Below are 27,687 nucleotides of genomic sequence, written 5' to 3' on the forward strand. Positions count from 1 at the left end.
GGAGCCATACCATCTGTGGTGGCGGGGTAAGCCATTCCATATGAGGTAGGTTGGGAGGAATGTGGAGTGTGGGTAGTGAGAACCATGATACGACCAGATCCACGAGACCACCCTCTCTCTCTCTCTCTCTCTCTCCCCACTTCCGGGCGGACCTCGGGCCAAGCCCACAGTTGCTTTGGGTGGCACTCGCTGGTGGATGTGCACTAGACTAATCATCAAACAATCATAAATTATTCATTATTTATAAGAGTAAATATCTAACAGCCTTTCTAGTAAGAACAGTTTGATCATAACCCATGTTAATCATGAGGGAAGTTGTTTACAGCATACCACACCAGAGGCGTTTTTGACAACGCAAATTACTGTAAGGAACCAAAGGTTCATCCCTCGAGTAAATCACATCATTATAACAAATCATTACAACAGGAGTCATTATAATAGAATCATTATAACAGGAGTCATTATAATAGAATCATTATAACAGGAGTCATTATAATAGAATCATTATAACAGGAGTCATTATAATAGAATCATTATAACAGGAGTCATTATAACATGAGTCCTCATAGACTATAACTGTTGTTAATCCTACAATGTTTGATTTAGAGTAATGTATTTCTATATACAACCATGAGAGAAGGTAAGGTAGATGAACACAGGGCACAATACATCTTTGGTGCTGTACAGACACGAGCTAGAGAGAAATCTAATACACGATTAAACTACAGTCATATTGAAATGTTTCTTTATCACGAGAATATCTGTGGTCCAGATTGGGAAAATGGTGGTTGTGTTTGGTTATTGTGAGTTACATATTGTTATGTTAGGGCACTGTAGATTACTACAGTACTGTAGAGCACTGGAGGTCACTGTGGGTTAATCATCATAGGTCTTTGAAAGCATTATGAACTATACTAAATCCTAGTCTTATGAGTCAAGGAGAATCTTGGCCAATGATTATAAGCAGCTGTGAATAAATGTGATTTATAAAGAGACGTGATCTTTATAGATTAATATAAAGTCATCAAAACAAACTAACATTCCTCCCGTCTGGTTCTGTGGTGATTCTCCTTGGTCTTAATCTAGCTAAGTTCATTCATAAACATCTTATTTTTTCCTATCCATAAATTACATCAGAGTTTGAAACAATATCAGATATGGTAATGAAAGGCTGCACTACCAGAATGTGACCTGAGGCTTCTCAACACTTCAAATGTTTATACATCAGTCTTGAATAAGTATTTCTTGGATTTGTGACGTTGTTTTCCGAGAATCGACACAAGTGACGGAAAACCATGATGCAATTATTGTTTTACCACTTCTCGTGTGTGTGTGTGTGTGTGTGTGTGTGTGTGTGTGTGTGTACACGTTACAATAAATAAAGGTAAACAATGGTAATAATGACAAAGCTAATACATACGTCAGGTAATATTTACGCTCATTTATAGCTTGTAAAGGACAGGGTCTGTAGTAGATGCTGTCATACCCTGTCATACGAGTCCTTGTCCACCAGACGTTACCGTCATAGCCAGTTTATGGACGTTCAAGCAACAGTTAAACCTAGACAGCTTCCATGTTTTCCTCATTATTCAAACTCTCGTTTTTGTCTTCACCTTCCTCTTCCTTCTTTTCTTCCTTGGTTTCTTCTACATCTATCCTCCTCCTTTTGACGCTGAGGTCCTGCGCCTCAACGACTTCCTCTTCCTCCTCCTCCTCCTCCTCCTTCTCTTCTTCTTCATCTTCTTCTTCTGCCTCTTCTTCTTCCTTATCCTTCGCCTCCTTGTGATCCAAGTCGATGTCAATATCGCTGTCGTCTTCGTCTCGCCCGGCACCGAAGCCGCTCACTTGGCTGGCTGACTTGAGGAAGCTTCGCGCTTGTGCTACCATGATCTCCCGTGCGTGAGCGTGGGCGTTAGAAAGATTTATGGGCGTGAGAGTCAGGTCACGCGCGAGGGAGAAGGTCGGGTACTGCGGGAGTGACAGAAGGCTGGCGGGGAGAAGTGGCGGGGGTGGAGGACGGCTGGATATCCTTATCGAGGATATGGGTGGGCTCTGGCGGGGGTGGGCGTGATGATGGTGGTGCTGGTGATGATGGTGGGTGGAGAGGTTGAGGGCGGCGACAGATGCGGGTGAAGGCGGATGTTGGCGATGGGGAGAAGGATGTCGATGAAGGAGTGTTGGAGAGGTCGAGGCAGCCCGCGGTGGAGACGAGTGCTCCTCCTGGTGTCCGCCAAGGGTGGTACCTGCGACTGTACTGGAGACTGTTGCTAGTGCAGCTGCTCCGGTTATGGTAGTGGTGGTGGAGGCTGTGGTAGGGAGAATAGTGCTGGAGGAAGGCGCTGGAGGTGGTGGAGAGGGAGAGCGTGGCATGTCCGGGCTGGACACGGCCTCGGAGTAGGGAGAGGTCGTCCTGGGAGAGTGCGGGAGAGGTTCGTCGGAGTAGGGCCGGAGTACACTCAGCTGCTGGTGTCGTCTCCACTTGGCCCGTCTGTTGGAAAACCACACCTGTCAGGAACCAGGGGGAAGGGAGAGTTACTGGACGGCCACACCCATACCCTCCCTACCTGCTACTCGAAATCCTACAAAAACAACTTCTCTACAATTCTATATCAACAGCTTATGTACATTCCTATAATAACAGTCTGTCTATAGTCCTATAACAACACCATGTGTACACTCCTACAACAAAAGCCACAGTACCTGCTACAACAACAGCACCTGTACATTTCTACGACAACAGCCTCTGTGCACTTACTACAACTTGTCACATTCACATGACAGTAACCTTGGTTCCCTCTCCTCGTGTTACATGACAGTAACCTTGGTTCCCTCTCCTCGTGTTACATGACAGTAACCTTGGTTCCCTCTCCTCGTGTTACATGACAGTAACCTTGGTTCCCTCTCCTCGTGTTACATGACAGTAACCTTGGTTCCCTCTCCTCGTGTTACGTGACAGTAACCTTGGTTCCCTCTCCTCGTGTTACGTGACAGTAACCTTGGTTCCCTCTCCTCGTGTTACGTGACAGTAACCTTGGTTCCCTCTCCTCGTGTTACGTGACAGTAACCTTGGTTCCCTCTCCTCGTGTTACGTGACAGTAACCTTGGTTCCCTCTCCTCGTGTTACATGGCATCTGTTATTATTCACAAGCTATGTCTCCTACCACGTTGCTATACTTTGAGGGACATCTGCGATGCTTTTATACACCTGTTATACGTCTATAAAAGAGATACCATTAAGTGAATCCAAACTTAATATGCAATGTACTAATGATCTCTTCGAATGTAAACTCAACATGACCAAACTTAAGCACTCCCGATCACTCACTCTCTGCACACTGTCATCACTACACTGTCCATAAACCTAAATTATCTTCTACCTCGTCACACTTCAGCCTCGACACTACTGACCTGGGCCTGGTCCTCGCAGGTCAGGCTAGGTCAAAGGCATCCTTAACAACCAGGATTACCGTGCTAATGATTGATGGAGGGGATTACCGTGCTAATGGTTGATGGAGAGGATTACCGTGCTAATAATTGATGGAAAGGATTTCCGTGATGATATATAGAGAGGATTACCTAGATGATTGATGGAGAGGATTACTGTGAGGATTGATTGAGAGGATTACCGTGATGATGATTGATGGAGAGGATTACTGTGATGATTGATGGAGAGGATTACCGTGATGATGATTGATGGAGATGATTACCGTGATGATTGATGGAGAGGATTACCGTGATGATGATTGATGGAGATGATTACCGTGATGATTGATGGAGAGGATTACCGTGCTGATGATTGATGGAGAGGATTACCGTGATGATTGATGGAGAGGATTACCGTGCTGATGATTGATGGAGATGATTACCGTGATGATTGATGGAGAGGATTACCGTGCTGATGATTGATGGAGAGGGTTACCGTGATGATTGATGGAGAGGGTTACCGTGCTGATGATTGATGGAGAGGATTACCGTGATGATTGATGGAGAGGATTACCGTGATGATGATTGATGGAGAGGATTACCGTGCTGATGATTGATGGAGAGGATTACCGTGATGAATGATGGAGAGGGTTACCGAGATCATTGATGGAGAGGACTACCGTGCTGATGATTGATGGAGAGGATTACCGTGATGATTGATGGAGAGGTTACCGTGCTGATGATTGGTGGAGAGGGTTACCGTGCTGATGATTGATGGAGAGGATTACCGTGATGATTGATGGAGAGGGTTACCGTGCTGATGATTGATGGAGAGGATCACCGTGATGATTGATGGAGAGGATTACTGTGAGGATTGATTGAGAGGATTACCGTGATGATGATTGATGGAGAGGATTACTGTGATGATTGATGGAGAGGATCACCGTGATGATGATTGATGGAGATGATTACCGTGATGATTGATGGAGAGGATTACCGTGATGATGATTGATGGAGATGATTACCGTGATGATTGATGGAGAAGATTACCGTGCTGATGATTGATGGAGATGAGTACCGTGATGATTGATGGAGAGGATTACCGTGCTGATGATTGATGGAGATGATTACCGTGATGATTGATGGAGAGGATTACCGTGATGATGATTGATGGAGATGATTACCGTGATGATTGATGGAGAAGATTACCGTGCTGATGATTGATGGAGAGGATTACCGTGATGATTGATGGAGAGGATTACCGTGCTGATGATTGATGGAGAGGATTACCGTGATGATTGATGGAGAGGATTACCGTGATGATGATTGATGGAGAGGATTACCGTGCTGATGATTGATGGAGAGGATTACCGTGATGAATGATGGAGAGGGTTACCGAGATCATTGATGGAGAGGACTACCGTGCTGATGATTGATGGAGAGGATTACCGTGATGATTGATGGAGAGGTTACCGTGCTGATGATTGGTGGAGAGGGTTACCGTGCTGATGATTGATGGAGAGGATTACCGTGATGATTGATGGAGAGGGTTACCGTGCTGATGATTGATGGAGAGGATCACCGTGATGATTGATGGAGAGGATTACCGTGATGATTGATGGAGAGGATTACCGTGATGATTGATGGAGAGGATTACCGTGATGATTGATGGAGAGGATTACCGTGATGATTGATGGAGAGGATTACCGTGATGATTGATGGAGAGGGTTACCGTGATGATTGATGGAGAGGATCACCGTGATGATTGATGGAGAGGATCACCGTGATGATTGATGGAGAGGATCACCGTGATGATTGATGGAGAGGATTACCGTGATGATTGATGGAGAGGATCACCGTGATGATTGATGGAGAGGGTTACTGTGATGATGATTGATGGAGAGGATCACCGTGATGATTGATGGAGAGGATTACCGTGATGATTGATGGAGAGGATTACCGTGATGATTGATGGAGAGGATTACCGTGATGATTAATGGAGAGGGTTACCGTGCTGATGATTGATGGAGAGGATCACCGTGATGATTGATGGAGAGGATCACCGTGATGATTGATGGAGAGGATCACCGTGATGATTGATGGAGAGGATCACCGGGATGATTGATGGAGAGGATCACGGTGATGAATGATGGAGAGGATCACCGTGATGATTGATGGAGAGGATCACCGTGATGATTGATGAGAGGATCACCGTAATGATTGATGGAGAGGATTACTGTGATGATTGATGGAGAGGGTTACCGTGCTGATGATTGATGGAGAGGATCACCGTGATGATTGATGGAGAGGATTACTGTGATGATTGATGGAGAGGGTTACCGTGCTGAGATTGATGGAGAGGATCACCGTGATGATTGATGGAGAGGATCACCGTGATGATTGATGGAGAGGATCACCGTGATGATTGATGGAGAGGATCACCGGGATGATTGATGGAGAGGATCATCGTGATGATTCATGGAGAGGGTTACTGTGATGATTGATGGAGAGAATTACCGTGATGATTCATGGAGATGGGTTACTGTGATGATTGTGAGAGGATTACGTGATGATTGATGGAGAGGATTACCGTGATGATTGATGGAAGAGGGTTACCTTGATGATTGATGGAGAGGATTACCTGTGATGATTGATGAGAGGGTTACCGTGATGATTGTGGAGAGGGACTTTGCGTGATGATTGATGGAGAGGGATACCGTGATGATTGATGGAGAGGATACCTGTGATGATTGATGGAGAGGATTACCGTGATGATTGATGGAGAGGATCACCGTGATGATTGATGGAGAGGGTTACCGTGCTGATGATTGATGGAGAGGATCACCGTGATGATTGATGGAGAGGATCACCGTGATGATTGATGGAGAGGATCACCGTGATGATTGACGGAGAGGATTACCGTGATGATGAGAGGGATCACCGTGATGATTGATGGAGAGGATCACCGTGATGATTGATGGAGAGGATCACCGTGATGATTGATGGAGAGGATCACCGTGATGATTGATGGAGAGGATCACCGTGATGATTGATGGAGAGGATCACCGTGATGATTGATGGAGAGGATCACCGTGATGATTGATGGAGAGGATCACCGTGATGAATTGATGGAGAGGATCACCGTGATGATTGATGGAGAGGATCACCGTGATGATTGATGGAGAGGATCACCGTGCTGATGATTGATGGAGAGGATCACCGTGCTGATGATTGATGGAGAGGATCACCGTGCTGATGATTGATGGAGAGGATCACCGTGCTGATGATTGATGGAGAGGATCACCGTGCTGATGATTGATGGAGAGGATCACCGTGCTGATGATTGATGGAGAGGATCACCGTGATGATGATTGATGGAGAGGATCACCGTGATGATGATTGATGGAGAGGATCACCGTGCTGATGATTGATGGAGAGGATCACCGTGCTGATGATTGATGGAGAGGATCACCGTGCTGATGATTGATGGAGAGGATCACCGTGCTGATGATTGATGGAGAGGATCACCGTGCTGATGATTGATGGAGAGGATCACCGTGCTGATGATTGATGGAGAGGATCACCGTGCTGATGATTGATGGAGAGGATCACCGTGATGATTGATGGAGAGGATCACCGTGATGATTGATGGAGAGGATCACCGTGATGATTGATGGAGAGGAAGAAGAAAAATGGAAGAGGCTGTATGTTCTCCCTCCTACAGGAAGGAACATAAACATCAAGTAACATTCACCAGACCATTAGGTAACATTCACCAGACCATTAGGTAACATTCACCAGACCATTAGGTAACATTCAACAGACCATCAAGTAGCATTCAACAGACCATCAAGTAACATTCAACAGACCATCAAGTAGCATTCAACAGACCATCAAGTAACATTCAACAGACCATCAAGTAACATTCAACAGACCATCAAGTAACATTCAACAGACCATCAAGTAACATTCAACAGACCATCAAGTAACATTCAACAGACCATCAAGTAGCATTCAACAGACCATCAAGTAACATTCAACAGACCATCAAGTAACATTCAACAGACCATCAAGTAACATTCAACAGACCATCAAGTAGCATTCAACAGACCATCAAGTAACATTCAACAGACCATCAAGTAACATTCAACAGACCATCAAGTAGCATTCAACAGACCATCAAGTAACATTCAACAGACCATCAAGTAGCATTCAACAGACCATCAAGTAACATTCAACAGACCATCAAGTAACATTCAACAGACCATCAAGTAACATTCAACAGACCATCAAGTAGCATTCAACAGACCATCAAGTAACATTCAACAGACCATCAAGTAGCATTCAACAGACCATCAAGTAACATTCAACAGACCATCAAGTAACATTCAACAGACCATCAAGTAACATTCAACAGACCATCAAGTAACATTCAACAGACCATCAAGTAGCATTCAACAGATCATCAAGTAACATTCAACAGACCATCAAGTAGCATTCAACAGACCATCAAGTAACATTCAACAGACCATCAAGTAACATTCAACAGACCATCAAGTAACATTCAACAGACCATCAAGTAACATTCAACAGACCATCAAGTAGCATTCAACAGACCATCAAGTAACATTCAACAGACCATCAAGTAACATTCAACAGACCATCAAGTAACATTCAACAGACCATCAAGTAGCATTCAACAGACCATCAAGTAACATTCAACAGACCATCAAGTAACATTCAACAGACCATCAAGTAACATTCAACAGACCATCAAGTAGCATTCAACAGACCATCAAGTAACATTCAACAGACCATCAAGTAACATTCAACAGACCAAGAAAGCGTTTAATATTCCTTAGGATACAGTAACCAACCACATCAGACAGTTAAGAAGTAACATTTGAACCCATAAACCAATGCCATGATATTGATCATATGGTCTATCATCATGATGATAACCTGACTCATGAACCATGTGGTCTATCATCATGATGATAACCTGACTCATGAACCATGTGGTCTATCATCATGATGATAACCTGACTCATGAACCATGTGGTCTATCATCATGATGATAACCTGACTCATGAACCATGTGGTCTATCATCATGATGATAACCTGACTCATGAACCATGTGGTCTATCATCATGATGATAACCTGACTCATGAACCATGTGGTCTATCATCATGATGATAACCTGACTCATGAACCATGTGGTCTATCATCATGATGATAACCTGACTCATGAACCATGTGGTCTATCATCATGATGATAACCTGACTCATGAACCATGTGGTCTATCATCATGATGATAACCTGACTCATGAACCATGTGGTCTATCATCATGATGATAACCTGACTCATGAACCATGTGGTCTATCATCATGATGATAACCTGACTCATGAACCATGTGGTCTATCATCATGATGATAACCTGACTCATGAACCATGTGGTCTATCATCATGATGATAACCTGACTCATGAACCATGTGGTCTATCATCATGATGATAGGTCGTTGACATGATGGTATTGCTGGTTGGTGAAGGTAACACATACACCTGACCAATACAGAAGGTCAACAAGAGGACAACAAAGATGTGGCACCAGAATTCAATTTTCTTCTCAGAAAGACGGCGTACACAGTGAACACTACGACGAAAGACGGCGTACACAGTGAACACTACGACGAAAGACGGCGTACACAGTGAACACTACGACGAAAGACGGCGTACACAGTGAACACTACGACGAAAGACGGCGTACACAGTGAACACTACGACGAAAGACGGCGTACACAGTGAACACTACGACGAAAGACGGCGTACACAGTGAACACTACGACGAAAGACGGCGTACACAGTGAACACTACGACGAAAGAGGCGTACACAGTGAACACTACGACGAAAGACGGCGTACACAGTGAACACTACGACGAAAGACGGCGTACACAGTGAATTCTACGACGAAAGACGGCGTACACAGTGAACACTACGACGAAAGACGCAGAAATAGAACAAACAGAGATGATATAGCATGATATAAGCAAAAATGAAACAGATGATATAGCAAGAAATAAACAAAAATAGAAAAATTAAAAATATAAAGAACTTGAAGAGAATGAATGATTGGTGGTGGATGAGTTAATTGATCCAGGATGCGGAGGTTGAACAAGTATCTGGAAGTGAGCAAGTATCACACAATAATGTAGAACATGCTTGCTTCTCAGATCGCTCGAGAGCTTAAGTTTGAGCACCATGGAAGAGTGAGGGAAATCCTGGTGGCAACCTTTAAGATTTAATTTGATGACGTAACCAATGAACAGTTCATCGTAAGATGTAGAATACAACAAGCAGAGAACATAACCTGAAATTATGAAAAAAGTCGTTAGAAAAGATGTAGGGAAGTACTTTTATAATGCAGGAGTTGTGGATGAATAGACTGAGCGAGGAAACAGTGTATGTAAACAACATACAGAACATTTTTGAGTAACATGATAGTGAAGAATATAGCAGAGACGGGAGGCCACGTGGGTAAGACTTCCTCCACCTACAACAAGTAGACACAGACTGACCCACGTCTCACACGAGACCCACCTGGACCCTTGCCTCGGAAAGCAACGTCTTCTCTGCTAGTCTTTCTCTGGTGGCCAGGTCAGGGTAATGGGTCTTCTCAAACTCCTTCTCTAGTTCCTCCAGCTGGTCAGAGCTGAAGGTAGTGCGGTTACGTCGGAACCTGACCTCGTTCGAGAGCGCTGAGACGGAGCTCAGGTCAGATTGAGTCGCCGAGGATAGCGATGAGGAGTCCTTCTGTAGTGGTGAACCTGGCGGGTAGTAGAGAGGGAGTATATAATGATGGTGAATGAAGCTATAATCCTGTCATTATATAAAGCAACAAAATTATAAGAGAACTACAAGTTATGACAAGTGACGATATCTGAGCTTGTTCAACCTATGATTATCACGCAGATAACTCGCACCTCAAGTGCTACACTCTTATTTAGACTAATAATCAGAAAGAAATTACATATTGAATTTCTAAAAAGATTCTTTGTCAGTAGATCGAAGGCGCAAATGTGAAATGATCTATGGCTACCAGTGACGTACATTGGAGCTCACAGCAACTTACCCTGTAGAAAATTTAATTCATATTGTTATAGTACAGGTCATGTGGCCAGAGGTGTACCATAGATGAAAAGTTAGTGAGGTTGTGGCAAGCAACCTGGCTGAGATGTTATACGATAATGTGAAGCAAACTACATGCAAGACCTTCATGTAAGTGTGAAGGGCCGTACATCTATGTGTATGTAAGGACGGTCGGATGTTCACCCATGTTGACTTGGGTTGACCTCGAACGAGCCAGTTATGGACCTCCCAATAAAGATTTGCTTGTGGCTCCGGACGACCCGGCGACTGTGTCACACCTTCCCTCCACCTTATCATACTTGTTGTTATCACCCGTCTGTGACAGACGATGGGAGGGAAGGACTTGGCAGTGGGCAGCCAGCCTCAGCCTGTTACGTTGTGTTCCTTACTGTAAGTCTTCACAACACTAACGTGTGATCACGTCTGGTTCTGGCTTTACCTGGCTATCATTATAGTAATCTTGATGTAGTTATCATCATATGTATATATCAACAGTTTTGGTCAACAAGAAGATCAAGTCATCAGTCAATATATAAATTAAAGATATCCAGCCCATCTTACCCAGGCCTGAAGTGGACGGTGCCTGAGTACCTGCCTCATTGAGTTCACTGACCATGTCTTCACATTTTCTCCGCAGCAATTAAGACAAACAATCGCTGGCGATAAGTTGTTCATTTTGTCTAATATTTCGTTATATGTATTTTTCTATGCATCACTTATCAGGCTGCGGTACTTCCAGTAGCAGGGCATTGTAGACCACTTCAGAATGACAAGTTCTGTGGGTGACTGTACTTTCAGTGAAACAATCTTGCCAAAGGTGACTTTTTTATCTCGGAAAGCAAAAATGGGTATGTTTGAAGGAATAGTGGTTCCAACAATGTTGTATGGTTGCGAGGCGTGGGCTATGGATAGAGTTGTGCGCAGGAGGATGGATGTGCTGGAAATGAGATGTTTGAGGACAATGTGTGGTGTGAGGTGGTTTGATCGAGTAAGTAACGTAAGGGTAAGAGAGATGTGTGGAAATAAAAAGAGCGTGGTTGAGAGAGCAGAAGAGGGTGTTTTGAAATGGTTTGGGCACATGGAGAGAATGAGTGAGGAAAGATTGACCAAGAGGATATATGTGTCGGAGGTGGAGGGAACGAGGAGGAGAGGGAGACCAAATTGGAGGTGGAAAGATGGAGTGAAAAAGCTTTTGTGTGATCGGGGCCTGAACATGCAGGAGGGTGAAAGGAGGGCAAGGAATAGAGTGAATTGGAGCGATGTGGTATACCGGGGTTGACGTGCTGTCAGTGGATTGAATCAAGGCATGTGAAGCGTCTGGGGTAAACCATGGAAAGCTGTGTAGGTATGTATATTTGCGTGTGTGGACGTATGTATATACATGTGTATGGGGGTGGGTTGGGCCATTTCTTTCGTCTGTTTCCTTGCGCTACCTCGCAAACGCGGGAGACAGCGACAAAGCAAAAAAAAAAGAAAAATATATATATATATATATATATATATATATATATATATATATATATATATATATATATATATATATATATATCGACGTGCTGTCAATGGATTGAACCAGGGTATGTGAAGCGTCTGAGGTATACAATGTAAAGTTTTGTGGGGCCTGGATGTGGAAAGGGAGCTGCGGTTTTGATGCATTATACATGACAGCAAGAGACTGTGTATGAACGAATGGGGCCTTTGTTGTCCTTTCCTGGCGCTACTTCACGTGCATGCGGGGGCAAGGGGTTGTCATTTCATGTGTGGCGGGGTGGCAGCGGTAATGAATAAAGGCAGCAAGTATGAATTATGCGTATGTGTATATATGTATATGTCTGCGTATGTAATTGTATGTATACGCTGAAATGTATATGTATGTATGTGGGTGTGTCGACGTGTATGTATATACATGTGTATGTGGGCGGGCTGGGCCATTCTTTCGTCTGTTTCCTTGCGCTCCCTCGCTAACGCGGGAGAGAGCGACAAAGTATAATAGATAGAAATAAATAAATGAATATATATATATATATATATATATATATATATATATATATATATATATATATATATGGTAAAGTGTGTGAAAGAAGAAAGCTGAGAGTAAATGTGAATAAGAGCAAGGTTATTAGATACAGTAGGGTTGAGGGACAAGTCAATTAGAAGGTAAGTTTGAATGGAGAAAAACTGGAGGAAGTGAAGCGTTTAAGATATCTGGGAGTGGATTTGGTAGCGGATGGAACCACGGAAGCGGAAGTGAATCATACGGTGGGGGAGGGGGCGAAATTTCTGGGAGCATTGAAATATGTGTGGAAGTCGAGAACATTATTTTGGAAAGCAAAAATGGGTATGTTTGAAGGAATAGTGGATCCAGCAATGTTATATGGTTGCGAGGCATGGGCTATAGATAGAGTTGTGCGAAGGAGGGTGGATGTGCTGGAAATGAGATGTTTGAGGACAGTATGTGGTGTGAGGTGGTTTGATCGAGTAAGTAATGAAAGGGTAAGAGAGATGCGTGGTAATAAAAAGAGTGTCGTTGAGAGAGCATAAGAGGGTGTTTTGAAATGGTATGGTCATATGGAGAGAATGAGTGGGGAAAGATTGACCAACAGGATTTATGTGTCAGAGGTGGAGGGAACGAGAAGTGGGAGACCAAATTTGAGGTGGAAAGATGGAGTGAAAAAGATTTTGAGTGATGGGGGCCTGAACATGCAGGAGGATGAAAGGCGCGCAAGGAAAAGAGTGAATTGGAACGATGTGGTATACCGGGGTCGACGTGCTGTCAATGGATTGATCCAGGGCATGTGAAGCATCTGGGGTAAACCATGGAAAGTTCTGTGGGGCCTGGATGTGGAAAGGGAGCTGTGGTTTCGGTGCATTATACATGACAGCTAGAGACTGAGTGTGAACGAATGTGGCCTTTGTTGTCTTTTCCTAGCGGTACCTCGCGCACATGCGGGGGGAGGGGGTTGTCATTTCATCTGTGGCGGGGTGGCGACGGAAATGAATAAGGGCAGACAGTATGAATTATGTACATGTGTATATATGTATATGTCTGTGTGTGTGTATATATGTATACCTTGAGGTGTATAGGTATGTATATGTGCGTGTGTGGACGTGTATGTATATACATTGTGTATGGGGGTGGGTTGGGCCTTTCTTTCGTCTGTTTCCTTGCGCTATAAATGTATATATAGGTTTGTGTGTATTTATGTCTTTTCCGTACATATTCGCCATTTCCCAGGTGAGCAAAGGAGAATTAGCGAGGTGACCCAGAAGTAGAGGAAAATGCTCGGTTGGCTTTTTCCTGTTTTCTATTTTGAAAAGTAATATATACATAAGATCGAATGTAAAATCATTTAAGATTAAGACGTTGAGATCATAATAAAACTGACCTCTTTCCCCTGGAAATCATAATAAAACTGACCTCTTTCCTCTGGAAATATTTGAAGGTGTGTATAAGTTGATCGGCTGTGCAAAGAAACGGGAATCTAGCGGGAAAATGCACAATAAATTGATCTCATCGGAGGACAGAAAAAAATCATTTAGCTTTAGTATCTTTCTACATATCCATAAACTATTTAGCATATATAAGTCCATGTCACTGTTTACATTGTCTAGAATGTTCGAATATCTAGACTGTAATTTCATTTTTCCTTTATGTTGATAGCTCCAGTCACGGACCGACATTCACTGAGAACCAATCGCTCTCCTCTCTTCCTACACATGCCTTACATCCTTGGTAAAAACTTTTCACTGCTTCTAGCAACTTATTTCCCATTCCATATACTCGTAAGTCCTTCCACAAAGCAACTCTATCGTATGCCTTCTCCAGATCCATAAATGCTACATCCAAATACATCTGTTTTTCTAAGTATTTCTCACATATATTCCTTAAAGCAAACACCTGATCCACACATCCTCTACCACTTCTGAAACCACACTGCTCTTCCCCAGTCTGATGTTCCGTACATGCCTTTACCATCTCAATCAAGGCATACGATAGAGTTGACAGAGATGCTCTGTGGAAGGTATTAAGAGTTTATGGTGCAAGAGGCAAGTTGCTAGAAGCAGTGAAAAGTGTTTATAGAGGATGTAAGGCATGTGTACGTGTAGGAAGAGAGGAAAGTGATTGGTTCTCAGTGAATGTCGGTTTGCGGCAGGGGGGGTGTGTGATGTCTTTATGGTTGTTTAATTCGTTTATGGATGGGGTTGTTAGGGAGGTGATTGCAAGAGTTTTGGAGAGAGGGGCAAGTACGCAGTCTGTTGTGGATGAGAGGGCTTGGGAAGTGACTCAGTTGTTGTTCGCTGATGATATGGCACTGGTGGCTGATTCGGGTGAGAAACTGCAGAAGCTGGTGACGGAGTTTGGTAAAGTGTGTGAAAGAAGAAAGCTGAGAGTAAATGTGAATAAGAGCAAGGTTATTAGGTACAGGAGGGTTGAGGGGCGAGTCAATTGGGAGGTAAGTTTGAATGGAGAAAACCTGGGGGAAGTGAAGTGTTTTAGATATCTAGGAGTGGATTTGGCAGTGGATGGAACCACGGAAGCAGAAGTGAGTCACAGGGTGGGGGAGGGGGCGAAAGTTCTGGGAGCGTTGAAGAATGTGTGGAAGGCGAGAACATTATCTCGGAATGCAAAAATGGGTATGTTTGAAGGAATAGTGGTTCCAACAAAGTAATATGGTTGCGAGGCGTGGGCTATAAATAGGGTTGTGCGGAGGAGGGTGGATGTGTTGGAAATGAGATGTGTGAGGACAATATGTGGTGTGAGGTGGTTTGATCGAGTAAGTAATGAAAGGGTAAGAGAGATGTGTGGTAGTAAAAAGAGTGTGGTTGAGAGAGCAGAAGTGGGTGTGTTGAAATGGTTTGGTCACATGGAGAGAATGAGTGAGGAAAGATTTACCAAGAGGATATATGTGTCAGAGGTGGAGGGAACAAGAAGTGGGAGATCAAATTGTAGGTGGAAGGATGGAGTGAAAAAGATTTTGAGCGATCGGGGCCTGAACATGCAGGAGGGTAAAAGGCGTGCAAGGAATAGAGTTAATTGGAACGATGTGGTATACTGGGGTCGACGTGCCGCCAATGGATTGAACCAGGGCATGTGAAGCGTCTGGGGTAAACCATGGAAAGTTTTGTGGGGCCTGGTTGTGGAAAGGGAGCTGTGGTTTCGGTGCATTATACATGACAGCTAGAGACTGAGCGTGAACGATTGTGGCCATTGTTGTCTTTCTTATCGCTACCTCGCGCGCGTGTGGTGGGGGGGGGGGGTGTCATTGTATGTGTGGCGGGGTGGCGACGGAAATGAATAAAGGCAGCAAGTATGAGTTATGTACATTTGTATGTGTGTATATGCCTGTGTATGTATATACATGTATACTTTGAGATGTATAGGTATGTATATGTGCGTGTGTTGACGTGTATGTATATGCATGTATATGTGGGTGGGTTGGGCCATTCTTTCGTCTGTTTCCTTGAACCATTGGGTGGACTGTGGATTGCCTGCCGCGACCAGGATTAGAACCTACGCGGCTTTGACGTTCGGCGGCCCGTGTATGTGTCACCATCAGTAACGCTAACCGCTACACCAAGGGATAGACCAAAGGCTCCAAAACATAGTGAAGGTGCGTTTAACCTTCTCTCTCTCTCTCTCTCTCTCTCTCTCTCTCTCTCTCTCTCTCTCTCTCTCTCTCTCTCTCTCTCTCTCTCTCTCTCTTTCTCTCTCTCTCTCTCTCTCTCTCACCTTCACCATCAGAATGGCTGACGGAGACAGTGTCTTTGTGGGCGGGGGAAGGAGCGGTGGTGTGAGCCATATGGTCAGCAGCAGCAGCGTGCAGCGGTAGGGAGGCTGCTGCCAGCGGGGTCAGTAGTGCCGGGTTGGCCCACGGGAAGGCGTAAGGGTTGTATAGACCGTAGCCGGCGGCGCGGGCGAAGTCAGCCGCCGCTCGCTCAGCCGCCCGGTTCCTGTTGGCAGAAAATCAACATTAGAAGTGGAAAATTTTAAAAATGTTTTGTAAAATGATTGATAAGGTAGTGCAGGAATGTATAGTTAAATGATCCTGACAATCAGAGTTAGCGAAGCCAGCTTATCTCCACAGCTTACTGATGACTAAAGACGAGGAAGATTGCCAACCACACACACTGGTTGGCGCCTTCACTCTCCCCTTATCATGCTGCAGGTACTGGCACAAGATATGTATCATGCTGCACGCACTGGCACAAGATATGTATCATGCTGCACGTACTGGCACGAGATATATATCATGCTGCACGTACTGGCACAAGATATGTATCATGCTGCACGTACTGGCACAAGATATGGATCATGCTGCACGTACTGGCACAAGATATGTATCATGCTGCACGTACTGGCACAAGATATGGATCATGCTGCACGTACTGGCACAAGATATGTATCATACTGCACGTACTGGCACAAGATATGTATCATGCTGCACGTACTGGCACAAAACATGTATCATGCTGCACGTACTGGCACAAGATATGTATCATGCTGCACGTACTGGCACAAGATATGTATCATGCTGCACATACTGGCACAAGATATGTATCATGCTGCACGTATTGGAATACATTCACTACTCTTTCTAATCTGCCCACCTCCCACCTTTCTCCTGCAACAGGCATCTTTTGTGCAAGCCATCACTACTTCCCTAAATACATCCCATTCCTTACCCACTCCCCTCACGCCACTTTCTTTCACCTTTTGCCATTCTACATTCAATCTCTCCCCGTACTTCCTCACACAAATCTCCTTTCCATGCTCACTTACTCTCGCCACTCATCTTCACCCCAACATTCTCTCTTCTTTTCTGGAAACCTCTACAAATCTTCACCTTCGCCTCCACAAGATAGTGATCAGACATCCCTCCAGCTGCCCTTCTCAGCACATTAACATCCAAAAGTCTCTCTTTTACACACCTATCAATTAACACGTAATCCAATAACGCCCTTTGAGCATCTCTCCTACTCACATACGTATACTTATGTAGTCTCTTTTTAAACCAGGTAATCCCAATCAACAGTCTTTTTCAGCACAAATCCACAAGCTCTTCACCATTTCTATTCACAACACTGAATACCCCCATATACACCAATTATACTCTTAACTGCCACATTACTCACCTTCGCATTTAACTCATCCATTACTAAAACCAGTCTCGTGCACCAAAGCTGCTGACACACTCATTCAGCTGCTTCCAAAACACTTGCCTCACATGATCTTTCTTCTCTTGACCAGTTGTATAAGCACCAGTAATCACCCATCTCTCTCCACCCACTTTCAGATTTAACCACATCAGTCTAGAATTTCCTTTCTTACACTCTATCACACACTCCCACAACTCCTGCTTCAGGAGTAGCGCTACTCCCTTCTTAGTCCTAGTCCTCTCACCAACCCCTGACTTTACTGCCAAGACTTTCCTAAACCACTCTTCCTTTTTACCCTTGAGCTTCGTTTCACTCAGAGCCAGAACATCTAATTTTCTTTCCCCAAACATAGTACCTATCTCTCCTTTCTTCTCAACTTGGTTACATCCACACACATTCAGACACCCTACTCTGAGCCTTCAAGGAGGATAAGCACTCCCCGCTTGACTCCTTCTGTTTCCCCTTTTAGAAATCTAAATACAATATATATATATATATATATATATATATATATATATATATATATATATATATATATATATATATATATATATATGTGTGTGTGTGTGTGTATGTGTGTGTGTGTGATCCTGTGCCCTTCTCTGCAATCTCTCTTCGGCCTCTCTGAGTAGCACGTCTTTCTCTGGGCAACAGGTAAGGCTCATGGATCAGATGACATCCATCCTTTTGTGATCACGTGCTTGTAAGTCTGTACCTCTGCGCTTTCTCGTTTGTTCCGTCTGTGTGCAAAGCGAAACTTTTCCTTCGTTGGAGCATCGCTATATCCCATCCCAAACAAGGGTGGCCGTTCTGACCCTCTCCATAGCGTTGCGGTAACTTCTATTTTTTCAAATTCTTTGCATCCCTCCTCAGCCTCCATGTCCTGAAACACTTTGAATCTCACAGTTTTCTTTCTGGTCTAGTAATATCTGGTGACAACCTTTCCTATCATACTAATGCTTGGTCATCAACACAAAGGTTTTGAAGAATCCAATGTTATAGCCTTTGATATATCAGCTTTGGATAAGTTATGGTACTGTGGTCCTGTCTCACTGTGTTACCTCTCTAAAGTATCCCTCAAGGTTCTGCGTTATCTCCTCACTCATTCCTCTCTTCAACGATTTCTTTTCCTCATCAATAACAAAAATGCTCTCATTTGCTGAGGATTCAATACTACGTCCATCCACTTCAAATCCGCTACATCCTCTCTCGCTCGATCTACATCGCATCTGCACACAGCTTCCTTTACAGACTTAGACATGGACAGGGAATCTCATTGGGGTATAATCAACTTGATTAATCTTATACATACCCCATGCAAAACCAGGTACCTCCACCTACTCACCCCGAGGGAAAGATAAACGGCTATATTGACCCTAAGCTGATTGCGCTCTCCAGGATGTGAACCCTGGTAGCCTCCAAAACCTAATCTTTGCTCCTGTTTTTGTAAACCCCTTCATAATTTCCCTATCTCTCTTGGTGGATCAGTAATTCCACCACTCAATACAATGAACCTACTGGGTGTCACTGTAACATGTCTTGCAAAAGTCACATTACACACATGACTAAGTCACCCTCTAAGAAATTGGGAGTCGTCCTCAGACACGGTGAACTAGTTACTTTTCTCTGAATAGTTGTTCCTAATTATCCGTTTTGTATGGAGCAGTGCTCTCACGTCAGAGAAGGTTCTGTCTCTAGAGAAAATTAAGCATATAGCTGTCCGACTTTCCCAGACTGACCTCTCATTGTGATCCATTTGCTTGACACCACAATGCTTCATCATTTTCCTTCCTCTAGATATTACTTTGGTTTTTGCTTCAGAGAGTGTGTTCCCCACTATTAGATAGATCGTGTTGTCCTCGTCGTGTGTGTTCCCCACTATTAGATAGATCGTGTTGTCCTCGTCGTGTGTGTTCCCCACTATTAGATAGATCGTGTTGTCCTCGTCGTGTGTGCTCCCCACTATTAGATAGATCGTGTTGTCCTCGTCGTGTGTGTTCCCCACTATTAGATAGATCGTGTTGTCCTCGTCGTGTGTGTTCCCCACTATTAGATAGATCGTGTTGTCCTCGTCGTGTGTGTTCCCCAACTATTAGATAGATCATGTTGTCCTCGTCGTGTGTGTTCCCCAACTATTAGATAGATCACGTTGTCCTCGTCGTGTGTGTTCCCCCACTATTAGATAGATCGTGTTGTACTCTTGCTGCTGCGTCACATAATCACTGGAACTCTTGACTACTAAGTGTGGACAGTTATGATAATCCTTTCCCTATACATCGAAGCTTTGCAACTCCCTTCCCTCTCATGTTTTTCTTGTCAAATGTGGCCTGGCTCATTTTGAAGGATTTACTTTTTCATAAAATGTATTTCTTCTCTTCTTATCTATCCTGTGTCAATCCTTTTCATATTTCAATGAAGTTCCGTCATCGACGTGGACTGTTGTCCGCATAAACGTGCCTACAAGATAAACATGCCTACAACTATTAGAATATCATCACCAACAGAGCCACATCCATGAACTCGCATGAATGAACCATATACTTTAACACATGGCAAAAGCTATGTACCTGAGCAAGTCTAGGAGACATCCGCTTGAGCGCACCTGAAAGAGACATGTACTTGTGCAACGACTGGGAGACTGTACAAGGGAGGAGACGGCGGGAGAGGACAAGACACGTACCTGAGGATCCTGTTGATGGAGGAGACGGAGGGAGCGGTGGAGTTAGTGCAGACACTCTCGGAGATGAGTTTCTCACGGATCTCCCAGGCGAAGATGGTTGGGTTCTCCCGCTTGTACTGCTCGATCTTGCTGACCACCTGCGGCGTAGCCACCTTCGGCTTCGAACCCCCGATCATGCCAGGCGGCCTCAACGAGCCTGTGAGGGAGCGGGGAGGAAGGACGTGACAAGACAGGGAATGAAGGGCATGGTCAGAGGTAGTGAGAAGGGCATTGGTCGGGGAGAAAAAGGAACGTGGTTATAGGAGAGGGGAGGGTTGACACACACAGGTAGGGACAGGAGAGGGGAGGAAGTAGAAACAGTCGGTGGGAAGGTAGAGAGGATAACAAACTCGCAGTACACTGAGTACATGAGGCAGGCAGGTCCTTAGCCAATGTAAATAACAGGAAAGATCTACACAAAAGGTCAGCAGTAATGATTACGGATACAAATGTTGACTGTATGGAGGTAAAGGTGAGGGACTCAAATTCGAGGATCAAGTGGACCTTTTAACCAAGACATTGTAGGATTAATAGAGGTTTATGATATCTTTCTAATACGATTATGATGTACACTAACCTTAGGAGATGTAAGGAACCAAACTAAGATGGTGAAAGAAATTGGCCATGTATGTCAAGTGGTTATACCAGCATGTATGTCAAGTGGTTATACCAGCATGTATGTCAAGTGATTATCCCAGCATGTATGTCAATTGGTTATACCAGCATGTATGTCATTTGGTTATACCAGCATGTATGTCAATTGGTTATACCAGTATGTATGTCAAATGGTTATACCAGCATGTATGTCAAGTGGTTATACCAGCATGTATGTCAAGTGATTATACCAGCATGTATGTCAATTGGTTATACCAGTATGTATGTCAAATGGTTATACCAGCATGTATGTCAAGTGATTATACCAGCATGTATGTCAAGTGATTATACCAGCATGTATGTCAATTGGTTATACCAGTATGTATGTCAAGTGGTTATACCAGCATGTATGTCAAGTGGTTATACCAGCATGTATGTCAAGTGGTTATACCAGCATGTATGTCAAGTGGTTATACCAGCATGTATGTCAAGTGGTTATACCAGCATGTATGTCAAGTGATTATCCCAGCATGTATGTCAAGTGATTATACTAGCATGTATGTCAAGTGATTATCCCAGCATGTATGTCAAGTGGTTATACCAGCATGTATGTCAAGTGATTATACTAGCATGTATGTCAAGTGATTATACCAGCATGTATGTCAAGTGGTTATACCAGCATGTATGTCAAGTGATTATCCCAGCATGTATGTCAAGTGATTATACAAGCATGTATGTCAATTGGTTATACCAGCATGTATGTCAAGTGATTATACCAGCATGTATGTCAAAAGATTATCCCGGTATGTATGTCAAGTGATTATCCCGGTATGTATGGGGATAGGGAAGAAAGAATACTTCCCACGTATTCTCTGCGTGTCGTAGAAAGCGACTAAAAGGGAAGGGAAGGGGGGGCTGGAAATCCTCCCCTCTTGTTTTTTTTTTTTTTCTCAAAGAAGGAACAGAGAAGGGAGCCAGATGAGGATATTCCCTCAAAGGCCCAGTCCTCTGTTCTTAACGCTACCTCGCTAACGCGGGAAATGGCGAATAGTATGAAAGAAAAGTATGTCAAGTGATTATCCCAGTATGTATGTCAAGTGATTATCCCAGCATGTATGTCAAGTGGTTATACCAGCATGTATGTCAACAGGGTTAGAGTGATGCCAGTGTCATCATAGTTGGCATGATCGTCAGAGTAAACATTATTTATGGGGAAATGATCATCTTGTCCTTGAGTCAGACTAAACAGTAAAAGTTGTGCTGAAAAACAGTAAGTGCCGTCCACAATGCTGCAACATATAGAGAAAGACAGTAAGTGCCGTCCACAATGCTGCAACATATAGAGAAAGACAGTAAGTGCCGTCCACAATGCTGCAACATATAGAGAAAGACAGTAAGTGCCGTCCACAATGCTGCAACATATAGAGAAAGACAGTAAGTGCCTTCTACATTTCTGCAACATATAGAGAAAGACAGGAAGTGCCGTCTCTCTCTTTCTCTCACCTAAAAGCTTGGTAACGGCACCTTGCTGGGAAACCATCTGCTGAGCCAGCTCATACTGCCGCAGTGAGGGCAGTGTGTAGCGAGTCAGGTCGATTGGCGAGGCTCCAGATGCTGCAGAAGGCGACGAAGAGGAGGAAAGGCTCCCTCTGGAGTACAAGTCCCTGAAGGAGGCCGGCACAGAACCTGGCAGCAGGAAGAACACTGTCAGGTGATTGAAGGCTCTCTCTCTCTCTCTCTCTCTCTCTCTCTCTCTCTCTCTCTCTCTCTCTCTCTCTCTCTCTCTCTCTCTCTCTCTCTCTCTCTTGTAGATACACGTAAATACAGTTAGGAACTAATTTTGAAATTCATGCAACAGTAAACGTAGACTTACATGGATCTGGATGTGAGACACAAACACCTCACCTCACACATCCCTGACACATCATTATCAGTCTGCCCAACATAAAACATCACAATTTCTACATGTTGGACAGACTGGTAAGGATCTCTATGTTAGACTTGAGCAACATGAATATAGTATAAGTACGGGACAAGAATTTAATGTAGTGTTTAATCACGTTAAAAACTATGATCATTGTATTGACTGGAGTAATGCCATCTCAGTTATTAATTCTAACTACAGTGCCACGGGAAATATCATTGAATCTTTTATTATTGGAAAAACAGAGAATCATAACTTTAATATTAGTGAAGGTCTATACAAATTGAATAACTTGATTGTTCATAAAATCTGTAACAGTTCCCCTTCTTGTCCACATGATAAATCTGATACACATGTTGCCAGGCTCGAACGCACCTGACCTCCACTGGCTAGTCACGTTCTTACCAAATGGCGTCCTAGCTACATCTCTTCCTTGTATATCAACTGACTGTTATATTTCTTTCTTGTGTCTCCCCTGATGATGTGATTATCACACGAAAGTGCACTTGGGAACTGTGTGTGTGTGTGTGTGTGTGTGTGTGTGTGTGTGTGTGTGTGTGTGTGTGTGCATACATGCGAATATGAGTCGATGGGCCATTTTTTTTTTTTTTTCCAAAAAAGAAGGAACAGAGAAGGGGGCCAGGTGAGGATGTTCCCTCTAAGGCCCAGTCCTTTGTTCCTAACGCTACCTCGCTAACGCGGGAAATGGCGAATAGTATAAAATATATATATATATATATATATATATATATATATATATATATATATATATATATATATATATATATATATATATCACTTTTCAAAAAAAAAACAGAGAAGGGGGCCAAGTGAGGATATTCTCTCTAAGACTCTGTCCTCTGTTCTTGACGCTACCTGGCAAACGTGGGAAATGGCGAATATATATATGAAAAAAGTATATATATATATATATATATATATATATATATATATATAAGCAGGCTTATATACACAGTCATGAAATATATTTGCACAAACAGACATGCAGACACACACACACACACACACACACACACACAAACAAACAAGACACCACCACAAACGAATACACAAAAATAAACGCGGACAAGAAAACAAAAAACAGGGAACACATACGAGCTGACATCATGATGTCATGTAATGATCATCATGATCATTACATGATGAACAAACAATCATGTAATGATCATCATGATCATTACATGATGATTAACCTGCACAGTTCACCATCATAAACAGGCAGTACTGACCACATTCTCTCATTTCAGCAATAATCGCAGACACACACCTAATAACACCTCCTCGCTCACACCTGGTCACACACCTGGCTAATATACCTTCATTACTTTACACCTGGTCACACACCTGGTTCAACTCTGAACTAACATTGTATCACCGGCAGTAAACATTTACTACTTGACATCTATTGTTAACACATGCTTAAAACACATGTTTTGTTGCGTAAAGTGTAGTGGTGTTGTGTGGAAGGGTTAGTGCATATAGAGTAGTGGTATTGTGTGGAAGGGTTAGTGCATATAATGTAGTGTTATGGAAGCCCGGGAAAAGAAAGGAGGGGTACTTTCTGGTGCGGGCGGAAGGGGAAACAAGAGGGGTTCTGGTGTGGGAGGAAGGGGGGGACGAGGGATTCTGGTGCGGGAGGAAGGGGGAACAAGAGGGGTCCTGGTGCTGGAGGAGGGGGAAACAAGAGGGGTTCTGGTGCGGGAGGAAGGGGAAACAAGAGGGGTCCTGGTGCGGGAGGAAGGGGTTTGCTCTACAGAATGTGTGTGTAAGAAATACATAGAAAAATGGATGGATATTTGTGACATTTATGAACGTAGAGAAAGCATAGGGTTGACAGAGATGCCTTGTAGGTCTAAAGAATGTACAGTGTGGGAGGGAAGCTGCTTGAAGTAGTGAGAGGGTTTTATTAAGGGTGTAAGGCATGTATACGAGTAGGATGAGCGAAGAGTGATTGGTTTCCAATGAAGGTTGGTTTGTGGCAGGGGTGTGTGATGTCACAATGGGTGTTTAATATCTTTGTCGGTAGGGTGCTGAGGAAAGTAAACGCTGGAGTTAGGGAGAGGGGGCGAATATGCGCTCTGTGGAGGACGAGGAGGCATGGGAAGTGATTCAATTATTGTTAGTGATGACACGACACTGATGACAGAGTCGAGTGAGAAACTGTTGGAGTTGGTGACTGAGTTTGAGTGTGTGAAAGGAGAAAGTTGAAATTACATCTGAATAAAAGCAAAGTTATTAAGTTTAACAGGGTAAAGGAAAGTGATAGTTTGGGTGTGAGTCTGAAAGGAGAAAATTTAGGATAAGTGACATGTTTCAGATACCTGGGAGTGGACACGGCGGCAAATGGAACCATGAAAGCGGAAAAAGTCAGAGAACAGGTGAGGGGCGAAGGTTCCGGAAATATTGAGGGATATATGGAAAAAGAGGTCGCTATCTGGGGGGACGAAAATTAGTATGATTGAAGCTTCAGTATAGTAGTCACAACAATGTTGTATGGATGCGAGGCATGTATTATAGATCAGGATGTGTGTAGGAGGATGGATGTGATGGAAATGAAATGCTTGAGGACAATATGTAGCATGGGGTGGTTTGATCGAGTAAACAAGGAAAGGGTAAGAAGAAAAGGTTAGTACACAGACACCAGTACGTGCACCCGAGGCAGTACACAGACACCAGAACTTGAACCTCGAGGCAGTACACAGACACCAGAACTTGTACCTCGAGGCAGTACACAGACACCAGTACGTGCACCCGAGGCAGTACACAGACACCAGAACTTGTACCTCGAGGCAGTACACAGACACCAGAACTTGTACCTCGAGGCAGTACACAGACACCAGAACTTGTACCTCGAGGCAGTACACAGACACCAGAACTTGTACCTCGAGGCAGTACAGACAGCTTGGGATAGACTCAGCCCAGGAGAATGTTCTCGCTGTCATGTCCAGCCCAGAACTGTCCTACACTGATCACCTGACATTTCCTGAACGAGAAGTTGCCAGTGTTTAGCTATCAGGTCTGAGTAAGTGTTTAGCTACCAAAACCCGGTTATGTTCATGCTATCATTTATGAGTGGGTAAAGGAGAGACGACCAGTCAGATTATGGTGGTCACTGGTAAACCATCAGACCAATATACTTACTAACGTAGCTGGATGCCGCACCATCAGCTACACCTGGAAGCTACTGTTGTTTAATACTGTGCGACTTTGATATTCCCGGAGTGCACACTACGAATCTAGGAAGGACATTCTCAGTTTGATGGTTGCGAATTACAATGTCGGGGAAACTTAAACACCGGTGTTGTGGGTGGTGGTGGATGGGGGGCTCATATTACTCAGCTGGACTGGAAGTGATTTAGTAATTACGCCACAAGATTCCAGGAAGGTAGTACTTGCACCGACCAGCCAGGCTGTGTACCAGCTGGTGTGCTTGTGCTACCGAGAGAAACTATGCACGTGAAGGAAAGTGTGTGATAGGGGACCCTTTACTATATTCACTAGACGCACATTATATATATATATATATATATATATATATATATATATATATATATATATATATATATATATATATATATGTATATATATATATATGTATATATATATATATATATATATATATATATATATATATATATATATCGAGGATGTAAGGCATGTGTACGTGTAGGAAGAGAGGAAAGTGATTGGTTCTCAGTGAATGTAGGTTTGCGGCAGGGATGTGTGATGTCTCCATGGTTGTTTAATTTGTTTATGGATGGGGTTGTTAGGGAGGTGAATGCAAGAGTTTTGGAAAGAGGGGCAAGTATGAAGTCTGTTGGGGATGAGAGAGCTTGGGAAGTGAGTCAGTTGTTGTTCGCTGATGATACAGCGCTGGTGGCTGATTCATGTGAGAAACTGCAGAAGCTGGTGACTGAGTTTGGTAAAGTGTGTGAAAGAAGAAAGTTAAGAGTAAATGTGAATAAGGGCAAAGTTATTAGGTACAGTAGGGTTGAGGGTCAAGTCAATTGGGAGGTGAGTTTGAATGGAGAAAAACTGGAGGAAGTGAAGTGTTTTAGATATCTGGGAGTGGATCTGGCAGCGAATGGAACCATGGAAGCGGAAGTGGATCATAGGGTGGGAGAGGGGGCGAAAATTCTGGGAGCCTTGAAGAATGTGTGGAAGTCGAGAACATTATCTCGGAAAGCAAAAATGGGTATGTTTGAAGGAATAGTGGTTCCAACAATGTTGTATGGTTGCGAGGCGTGGGCTATGGATAGAGTTGTGCGCAGGAGGATGGATGTGCTGGAAATGAGATGTTTGAGGACAATGTGTGGTGTGAGGTGGTTTGATCGAGTAAGTAACGTAAGGGTAAGAGAGATGTGTGGAAATATAAAGAGCGTGGTTGAGAGAGCAGAAGAGGGTGTTTTGAAATGGTTTGGGCACATGGAGAGAATGAGTGAGGAAAGATTGACCAAGAGGATATATGTGTCGGAGGTGGAGGGAACGAGGAGAAGAGGGAGACCAAATTGGAGGTGGAAAGATGGAGTGAAAAAGATTTTGTGTGATCGGGGCCTGAACATGCAGGAGGGTGAAAGGAGGGCAAGGAATAGAGTGAATTGGAGCGATGTGGTATACCGGGGTTGACGTGCTGTCAGTGGATTGAATCAAGGCATGTGAAACGTCTGGGGTAAACCATGGAAAGCTGTGTAG

The 27,687-nt window shown here is 43.7% G+C and overlaps 1 protein-coding gene across 2 annotated transcripts in view; it reads right to left on the reverse strand.

The window, feature by feature from the left end:
- Nucleotides 1-228: 228 nt before the first annotated feature.
- Nucleotides 229-27,687, reverse strand: part of LOC139757670 (uncharacterized) — an 83,406-nt gene continuing 55,947 nt past the window's right edge. For both annotated transcript variants that reach the window (XM_071678434.1, XM_071678433.1), the window contains 5 exons: nucleotides 22,554-22,736; nucleotides 20,418-20,613; nucleotides 16,311-16,531; nucleotides 10,028-10,254; nucleotides 229-2,505 (listed from right to left, as the gene is read on the reverse strand). In XM_071678434.1, the coding sequence (XP_071534535.1) occupies nucleotides 1,561-2,505; nucleotides 10,028-10,254; nucleotides 16,311-16,531; nucleotides 20,418-20,613; nucleotides 22,554-22,736 (1,772 nt within the window). In that variant the 3' untranslated portion in view covers nucleotides 229-1,560. The remainder of the gene's footprint in view (nucleotides 2,506-10,027; nucleotides 10,255-16,310; nucleotides 16,532-20,417; nucleotides 20,614-22,553; nucleotides 22,737-27,687) is intronic.

This window comes from Panulirus ornatus, chromosome 27 (assembly GCF_036320965.1).
Source record: "Panulirus ornatus isolate Po-2019 chromosome 27, ASM3632096v1, whole genome shotgun sequence".
Taxonomy (NCBI): domain Eukaryota; kingdom Metazoa; phylum Arthropoda; class Malacostraca; order Decapoda; family Palinuridae; genus Panulirus; species Panulirus ornatus.